This window comes from Oncorhynchus clarkii, chromosome 31 (assembly GCF_045791955.1).
Source record: "Oncorhynchus clarkii lewisi isolate Uvic-CL-2024 chromosome 31, UVic_Ocla_1.0, whole genome shotgun sequence".
In the NCBI taxonomy this organism is placed as follows: domain Eukaryota; kingdom Metazoa; phylum Chordata; class Actinopteri; order Salmoniformes; family Salmonidae; genus Oncorhynchus; species Oncorhynchus clarkii.
The window spans coordinates 1,477,756-1,487,114 of NC_092177.1; the positions used below are offsets into that span (position 1 = coordinate 1,477,756).

The 9,359-nt window shown below is 47.0% G+C and overlaps 1 protein-coding gene across 2 annotated transcripts; it reads left to right on the forward strand.

Moving 5' to 3' along the window:
• Positions 1–375: 375 nt before the first annotated feature.
• Positions 376–3,812, forward strand: LOC139390752 (glyoxalase domain containing 5). Of its 2 annotated transcripts, none has more exons than XM_071138098.1 (5): positions 376–409; positions 1,261–1,322; positions 1,715–1,909; positions 3,107–3,262; positions 3,436–3,812. In XM_071138098.1, the coding sequence occupies exons 2-5, from the start codon at positions 1,266–1,268 to the stop codon at positions 3,568–3,570; spliced, it is 543 nt and encodes a 180-aa protein (XP_070994199.1). In that variant the 5' UTR covers positions 376–409; positions 1,261–1,265; the 3' UTR covers positions 3,571–3,812. The 2 variants fall into 2 exon arrangements, with proteins under 2 accessions (XP_070994199.1, XP_070994198.1); XM_071138097.1 differs by lacking the exon at positions 376–409 and adding an exon at positions 982–1,043 and having other exon boundaries at positions 1,086–1,322.
• Positions 3,813–9,359: the final 5,547 nt, after the last annotated feature.

Sequence of the window (9,359 nt, forward strand, 5' to 3'; positions counted from 1 at the left end):
CCAGTCGCATGCGCGAGCGTCGCAAAATAAATTTAGAAATTCATGTTATTTAATTATTGCACCCACACTGCTCGCGCGCCAACGAGCGTCTGCGACGCCAAGGGCTAAAATAGAACTCATTCCTATTTCTGACGCAGATCGCCCTGAAAGTCCTCTTCTCATTGGTTTAGAGAAGCAGGTACCCACGTGTCATCTCCTCATTGGTTATACCCACGTGGGTGATTGAAAGACGAACTTTGTTGAACATTGTTTCCGGTAGTTGTGGTAATACAATGAAAGTTTAGATGCCAATCACCATATACGTTCAAAGATGAAAAAGCCTGGAAGGAGGAGAGATGACTTGATACGATTCGGGTGACCGTTTTATGTGTGGATTAATTGTTGGAGTAGAGGACCTCGTGCATTTCAGGTAAAATAACAACTCAATGTTTATATCCCAGGACAAAACATAACAGCAAGCTAGCTAAATAGCCATACATGTTTAATGCTTTTCGACCTGTCCCCAAATTAATGTCACTGGTTCAGAGTTTGTTTTGATATTTTAACTTGCCTGTTGTGATCAGCGTTTGGTGTGGGGCGGGGCAAAATAAATGTATGCACGATGCACGCGCGCAGCCGGTTTGGGTTCCGTGTTAGTCCACTCTGTTCGTTACATATTTTAGTTCTGGGAACTGAAAACTGTATTGAGATCAACTGTTTAATCTACGAGAAAATTAGCAGAATATCGGCCAAAATCCATCTCGTTCTCTCCTCTCTCACTGCCGGACACTGGGCTTCCTCTCAGCACCATATTTGGTTGTGAGCAGAAACGCCGAGCGGATGCCTCAAGTATATAGATCCGGTGAAATATCTGTCTCATTGTTCTGTGTTCATTCTACTTGCGCTTTGCCGCGCAGAGCTGTCGTGAAGGAAGTTCATCAAGATTCCCATAACCTTGCTCACGAGTGTCTCAGCGATCTAACAACCTGCCATGATCTGGAGTCCCATAGTGGCGGCGCATAATTGGCCCAGCGTCGCACGGGTTAGGGGAGGATTTGACCGAGGTTGGCCCAGCGTCGCACGGGTTAGGGGAGGATTTGACCGAGGTTGGCCGTAATTGTAAAATAAGTGTTTGTTCTTTAACTGACTTCCCTGGTTAAATATAGGCTAAAGAAAATTATGTGGGAGGCAAAAAACTCTAGCAATTACGGTATTATGGTCAAGGCAATAAGAAGGAAGTGAAGGGTGGAATGTCATCCATTTCTTTTCAACTCTACTAAGGAACGATGGCGCTCCGGACTTTAGGTTGTCACTTGGGGCGTTTTCAAGGGATTTACCGCCAGGTAAGACCTGTAGAATAAAACCAATGTCACCTGTTCTAAAACGGAGCTACAGAATAGTGCCTTGTCTTTGGAAGACGTTTTTATTAACGAGGGGCATGTGTAGTCGTCTACAGTACAACTTCTGTATTAAATTGTAAGCTATTAACTTTTGTTTAGAATGTGTAATTAATATCGAATTCTACAACTTTAAGAAACGACACCGCTATAGTTGACCGATTTACCGTAATTACCCGAATACAGTTAACCCCAGATTTTTGCTGAATTTATCATAGTACTACTTAATTTGACCACGTAGGGACGCTGTCTACACGTTCATGTGAATATTTCTTTACATGCATGATTTTTTTTGCACACCTACATTCACCCATCTGTCTCTGGCCATGTTGTCCCAGCTACAGCCCCGGTCTTGTGGGCTGGCTGTGTTGGGGGTGCGGGGGCTACCCGTGGTGTCGTTGGGGGTGAGATGTAAGAGCTCCGGCCCTGTACAGGTGAGTCACCTGGACCACCTTGTGTTGACCGTGAAGAGTGTTCCAGACACCTGCACCTTCTACTCCTCTGTCCTGGGCATGGAGGTCATCACCTTTAAGGTACATTCTGAGTACTGACACAGACTGCATAATCAATGATTAGTCTATTGATCACTTTTACTGAGAGGTTAATTATTCTACTTTGGATAAAACAGGTTGTCAACGTTTTCTACTGTACTGCCCGTGGTCGTTTCCACAATAGATTTGCTAACAACCTACAAGGTCATTAAATAAATCATAGATACACTCCAACTGGACTGTGTAACCATGTGGAAAACCCCAGCAGATGGTAGCCTTGACTAGTCTCTTATTAAACCCCAGCAGATGGTAGCCTTGACTAGTCTCGTATTAAACCCCAGCAGATGGTAGCATTGACCAGTCTCTCTTATTAAACCCCAGCAGATGGTAGCATTGACCAGTCTCTCTTATTAAACCCCAGCAGATGGTAGCCTTGACTAGTCTTTTATTAAACCCCAGCAGATGTTAGCATTGACCAGTCTCTCTTATTAAACCCCAGCAGATGGTAGCCTTGACTAGTCTCTTATTAAACCCCAGCAGATGGTAGCATTGACCAGTCTCTCTTATTAAACCCCAGCAGATGGTAGCCTTGACTAGTCTCTTATTAAACCCCAGCAGATGGTAGCATTGACTAGTCTCTTATTAAACCCCAGCAGATGGTAGCATTGACCAGTCTCTTATTAAACCCCAGCAGATGGTAGCATTGACCAGTCTCTTATTAAACCCCAGCAGATGGTAGCATTGACCAGTCTCTCTTATTAAACCCCAGCAGATGGTAGCCTTGACTAGTCTCTTATTAAACCCCAGCAGATGGTAGCATTGACCAGTCTCTTATTAAACCCCAGCAGATGGTAGCCTTGACTAGTCTCTTATTAAACCCCAGCAGATGGTAGCATTGACCAGTCTCTCTTATTAAACCCCAGCAGATGGTAGCATTGACCAGTCTCTCTTATTAAACCCCAGCAGATGGTAGCCTTGACTAGTCTCTTATTAAACCCCAGCAGATGGTAGCATTGACCAGTCTCTTATTAAACCCCAGCAGATGGTAGCATTGACCAGTCTCTCTTATTAAACCCCAGCAGATGGTAGCATTGACCAGTCTCTCTTATTAAACCCCAGCAGATGGTAGCCTTGACTAGTCTCTTATTAAACCCCAGCAGATGGTAGCATTGACCAGTCTCTCTTATTAAACCCCAGCAGATGGTAGCCTTGACCAGTCTCTCTTCTTCTTTACCCCAGGGTAACCGTAAGGCACTGTGTTTTGGGAAGCAGAAGTTGAACCTGCACCAGGTGGGTCAGGAGTTTGAACCCAAGGCTTTGAGACCCACCTCAGGATCAGCTGACCTCTGTCTCATCACCCTCACCCCCCTGGCTGCTGTAGCTACACACCTACAGGTGACACACACACACACACACACACACAGCCGCTACACCTCCAAGTTATCTACTACATGGTTCCAGTCCGCCACCATAACCATATGGATGGACATGCTGTCTTCTAGTAGGATGCTGTTCTGGCATGTCCTGAAAGTCCCTGTGTGACTGTCTCATCTATCTGTCACCTGCAGGCGTGTGGTGTGGAGATAGAGGAGGGTCCAGTGGAGAGGAGTGGCGCTGTTGGACCCATCACATCTCTCTACTTCAGAGACCCAGACCACAACCTGATAGAGGTCTCTAACTACAACCAACCAACAAAGGACTGAGGCCTTATGTCAACCTCTAACTACATGTACAACCAACATCCTTTAGCTAAACAGCTACCTTCAACAGACCAACAGCCTTTAGCTAAACATCTACCTTCAACAGACCAACAGCCTTTAGCTAAACATCTACATTCAACAGCCTTTAGCTAAACATCTACCTTCAACAGACCAACAGCCTTTAGCTAAGCATCTACCTTCAACAGCCTTTAGCTAAACATCTACCTTCAACAGCCTTTAGCTAAGCATCTACCTTCAACAGCCTTTAGCTAAACATCTACCTTCAACAGCCTTTAGCTAAGCATCTACCTTCAACAGCCTTTAGCTAAACATCTACCTTCAACAGCCTTTAGCTAAGCATCTACCTTCAACAGCCTTTAGCTAAACATCTACCTTCAACAGCCTTTAGCTAAACATCTACCTTCAACAGCCTTTAGCTAAGCATCTACCTTCAACAGCCTTTAGCTAAGCATCTACCTTCAACAGCCTTTAGCTAAGCATCTACCTTCAACAGCCTTTAGCTAAACATCTACCTTCAACAGCCTTTAGCTAAACATCTACCTTCAACAGCCTTTAGCTAAGCATCTACCTTCAACAGCCTTTAGCTAAGCATCTACCTTCAACAGCCTTTAGCTAAACATCTACCTTCAACAGCCTTTAGCTAAGCATCTACCTTCAACAGCCTTTAGCTAAGCATCTACCTTCAACAGCCTTTAGCTAAGCATCTACCTTCAACAGCCTTTAGCTAAGCATCTACCTTCAACAGCCTTTAGCTAAGCATCTACCTTCAACAGCCTTTAGCTAAGCATCTACCTTCAACAGCCTTTAGCTAAGCATCTACCTTCAACAGCCTTTAGCTAAGCATCTACCTTCAACAGCCTTTAGCTAAGCATCTACCTTCAACAGCCTTTAGCTAAGCATCTACCTTCAACAGCCTTAGAACAACAATTTAACTGCAACAGAAGAACAAAGAACAAAGGGCATTCTTATATTATTATTTTTTTTGCTCAGCCAACTTATTTATCTTTTGGCAGGAAGATAACAGTAGTTAGACTGAAGAGTTAGTGCTAAGGTAACCTTTATGAGGACAACAACGTAGGTCCTACGTGTCATGTTTTGGCCTAGCCAGATTTGCATGTTAGCCAATTCCTTTGTTGTTTGGGGAGATGACTTGCCTTGTTAAATAAAAAAGTGAAAGCGGCAAAGTAGTTGTTTGAAGCAGAACCATATCTACAGTAGGTCAGTCTGCATCGATTCAGTATCTGGTCAGTCTGCATCGATTCAGTATCTGGTCAGTCTGCATCGATTCACTATCTGGTCAGTCTGCGTCGATTCAGTATCTGGTCAGTCTGCATCGATTCAGTATCTGGTCAGTCTGCATCGATTCACTATCTGGTCAGTCTGCATCGATTCAGTATCTGGTCAGTCTGCATCGATTCAGTATCTGGTTAGTCTGCGTCGATTCAGTATCTGGTCAGTCTGCGTCGATTCAGTATCTGGTCAGTCTGCGTCGATTCAGTATCTGGTCAGTCTGCGTCGATTCAGTATCTGGTCAGTCTGCGTCGATTCAGTATCTGGTCAGTCTGCGTCGATTCAGTATCTGGTCAGTCTGCGTCGATTCAGTATCTGGTCAGTCTGCGTCGATTCAGTATCTGGTCAGTCTGCGTCGATTCAGTATCTGGTCAGTCTGCGTCGATTCAGTATCTGGTCAGTCTGCGTCGATTCAGTATCTGGTCAGTCTGCGTCGATTCAGTATCTGGTCAGTCTGCGTCGATTCAGTATCTGGTCAGTCTGCGTCGATTCAGTATCTGGTCAGTCTGCGTCGATTCAGTATCTGGTCAGTCTGCGTCGATTCAGTATCTGGTCAGTCTGCGTCGATTCACTATCTGGTCAGTCTGCGTCGATTCACTATCTGGTCAGTCTGCGTCGATTCACTATCTGGTCAGTCTGCGTCGATTCACTATCTGGTCAGTCTGCGTCGATTCACTATCTGGTCAGTCTGCGTCGATTCACTATCTGGTCAGTCTGCGTCGATTCACTATCTGGTCAGTCTGCGTCGATTCACTATCTGGTCAGTCTGCGTCGATTCACTATCTGGTCAGTCTGCGTCGATTCACTATCTGGTCAGTCTGCGTCGATTCACTATCTGGTCAGTCTGCGTCGATTCACTATCTGGTCAGTCTGCGTCGATTCACTATCTGGTCAGTCTGCGTCGATTCACTATCTGGTCAGTCTGCGTCGATTCACTTTCTGGTCAGTCTGCGTCGATTCACTATCTGGTCAGTCTGCGTCGATTCACTATCTGGTCAGTCTGCGTCGATTCACTTTCTGGTCAGTCTGCGTCGATTCACTATCTGGTCAGTCTGCGTCGATTCAGTATCTGGTCAGTCTGCGTCGATTCAGTATCTGGTCAGTCTGCGTCGATTCAGTATCTGGTCAGTCTGCGTCGTTTCACTTTCTGGTCAGTCTGCGTCGATTCACTATCTGGTCAGTCTGCGTCGATTCACTATCTGGTCAGTCTGCGTCGATTCACTTTCTGGTCAGTCTGCATCGATTCAGTATCTACATGGAGTATTTTCAACTTTCTGGTCAGTCAGCGTTGATTCAGCATCTACATGGAGTATTTTCAACTTTCTGGTCAGTCAGTGTTGATTCAACAAACCACAGTCCATTTTTAAGATGTAAATGTAGCATTACAGATACTATCATAACTAAATGCTGTAACTCTAACTCCAGCTGGCCCTGTTTAGACCTGTTTATCAATGGCTCTGACCAGTCCACTCTGTTACAGAGGCTGTTCAGTTCATATTGACGTCATGTAGCTACAGCTTGTTGTTTCAGCTAGCAGGGCTGACTGGTCAGATAGCGTCAGCGGGGAGGCTAGTCCCAACAACACAGCTTGTTGTTTCAGCTAGCATGGCTGACTGGTCAGATAGCGTCAGCGGGCAGGCTAGTCCCAACAACACAGCTTGTTGTTTCAGCTAGCAGGGCTGACTGGTCAGATAGCGTCAGCGGGCAGGCTAGTCCCAACAACACAGCTTGTTGTTTCAGCTAGCATGGCTGACTGGTCAGATAGCGTCAGCGGGCAGGCAAGTCCCAACAACACAGCTTGTTGATTCAGCTAGCAGGGCTGACTGGTCAGATAGCGTCAGCGAGCAGGCTAGTCCCAACAACACAGCTTGTTGTTTCAGCTAGCATGGCTGACTGGTCAGATAGCGTCAGCGGGCAGGCTAGTCCCAACAACACAGCTTGTTGTTTCAGCTAGCAGGGCTGACTGGTCAGATAGCGTCAGCGGGCAGGCTAGTCCCAACAACACAGCTTGTTGTTTCAGCTAGCATGGCTGACTGGTCAGATAGCGTCAGCGGGCAGGCTAGTCCCAACAACACAGCTTGTTGTTTCAGCTAGCAGGGCTGACTGGTCAGATAGCGTCAGCGGGCAGGCTAGTCCCAACAACACAGCTTGTTGATTCAGCTAGCAGGGCTGACTGGTCAGATAGCGTCAGCGGGCAGGCTAGTCCCAACAACACAGCTTGTTGTTTCAGCTAGCAGGGCTGACTGGTCAGATAGCGTCAGCGGGCAGGCTAGTCCCAACAACACAGCTTGTTGTTTTAGCTAGCAGGGCTGACTGGTCAGATAGCGTCAGCGGGCAGGCTAGTCCCAACAACACAGCTTGTTGTTTCAGCTAGCAGGGCTGACTGGTCAGATAGCGTCAGCGGGCAGGCTAGTCCCAACAACACAGCTTGTTGTTTCAGCTAGCAGGGCTGACTGGTCAGATAGCGTCAGCGGGCAGGCTAGTCCCAACAACACTGCTTGTTGTTTCAGCTAGCAGGGCTGACTGGTCAGATAGCGTCAGCGGGCAGGCTAGTCCCAACAACACATCTTGTTGTTTCAGCTAGCAGGGCTGACTGGTCAGATAGCGTCAGCGGGCAGGCTAGTCCCAACAACACAGCTTGTTGTTTCAGCTAGCATGGCTGACTGGTCAGATAGCGTCAGCGGGCAGGCTAGTCCCAACAACACAGCTTGTTGTTTCAGCTAGCAGGGCTGACTGGTCAGATAGCGTCAGCGGGCAGGCTAGTCCCAACAACACAGCTTGTTGTTTCAGCTAGCAGGGCTGACTGGTCAGATAGCGTCAGCGGGCAGGCTAGTCCCAACAACACAGCTTGTTGTTTCAGCTAGCAGGGCTGACTGGTCAGATAGCGTCAGCGGGCAGGCTAGTCCCAACAACACAGCTTGTTGTTTCAGCTAGCAGGGCTGACTGGTCAGATAGCGTCAGCGGGCAGGCTAGTCCCAACAACACAGCTTGTTGTTTCAGCTAGCAGGGCTGACTGGTCAGATAGCGTCAGCGGGCAGGCTAGTCCCAACAACACAGCTTGTTGTTTCAGCTAGCAGGGCTGACTGGTCAGATAGCGTCAGCGGGCAGGCTAGTCCCAACAACACTGCTTGTTATTTCAGCTAGCAGGGCTGACTGGTCAGATAGCGTCAGCGGGCAGGCTAGTCCCAACAACACTGCTTGTTATTTCAGCTAGCAGGGCTGACTGGTCAGATAGCGTCAGCGGGCAGGCTAGTCCCAACAACACAGCTTGTTGTTTCAGCTAGCAGGGCTGACTGGTCAGATAGCGTCAGCGGGCAGGCTAGTCCCAACAACACAGCTTGTTGTTTTAGCTAGCAGGGCTGACTGGTCAGATAGCGTCAGCGGGCAGGCTAGTCCCAACAACACAGCTTGTTGTTTTAGCTAGCAGGGCTGACTGGTCAGATAGCGTCAGCGGGCAGGCTAGTCCCAACAACACAGCTTGTTATTTCAGCTAGCAGGGCTGACTGGTCAGATAGCGTCAGCGGGCAGGCTAGTCCCAACAACACAGCTTGTTGTTTCAGCTAGCAGGGCTGACTGGTCAGATAGCGTCAGCGGGCAGGCTACCCCAAGGGCTTATTACACACTGTATGCATCACAAATGACACCCTAATAACTATATAGCTCATTAGTCTTGACCAGGGTCCATTGGGATCTACAGTAGTGCACTATGTAGGGAATATTGTTCCACGTGGGACATATTTAAACTAACAGTCAGAGGGTAAGTGCAATATAGCGTGGGACACAGTATGTGTCCAAAATGGCACCCTTCTTCTTATGGGGCACTGATCAAAAGTAGAGCACTATATATGGGTCTATTTAGGAGGCACTCTGTTTTCTCTCCAACTATTCTCCTGCTCTGGCAGTCTCACTACAAAACAGACTGGAACAAATTCTCCATGTCATTTTGGCTGGCTAAGCTCAGCTACTTAAAGTGCCCTGAAATAGTATGAAGATGTGAAAAACTAAATATTATGGCAATTAAGAGGCATTATATCTTTCTGAACATCCTGTCCCCCTGGTCTAGCTGCTTGTGTTAAGGTCTGTATTATGGCTGAATGCAATACATAACACAAGCCCTTCTATATAAAAGGCTTGTGTGTGTGTGTATTCTCATCACTGTGTAACTGGGGTGTTCCCAATGTAAATGTGTCACGTTAAGTTAACTTGTTACTGTGAGTGTAGAGGTTGTCTCAGAGAGTTGGTTATTTAACTGTAAAACATTATGGGGGATGTTGGTCTTCTCCATATTTGTCTTCACATTACTGTGAACTGATCCATGGAAAACCAACAGGATACGCATTGACACACACACACAACACTGACAGGCATGGTGCTGGAGGAGGGAAACAAACTTCTTGTTAGTGCCCATCCATCAGGTCTAGGTCCTAACTTCCTGTTCTTACTGCCTACCCATCCATCAGGTCTAGGTCCTAACTTCCTGT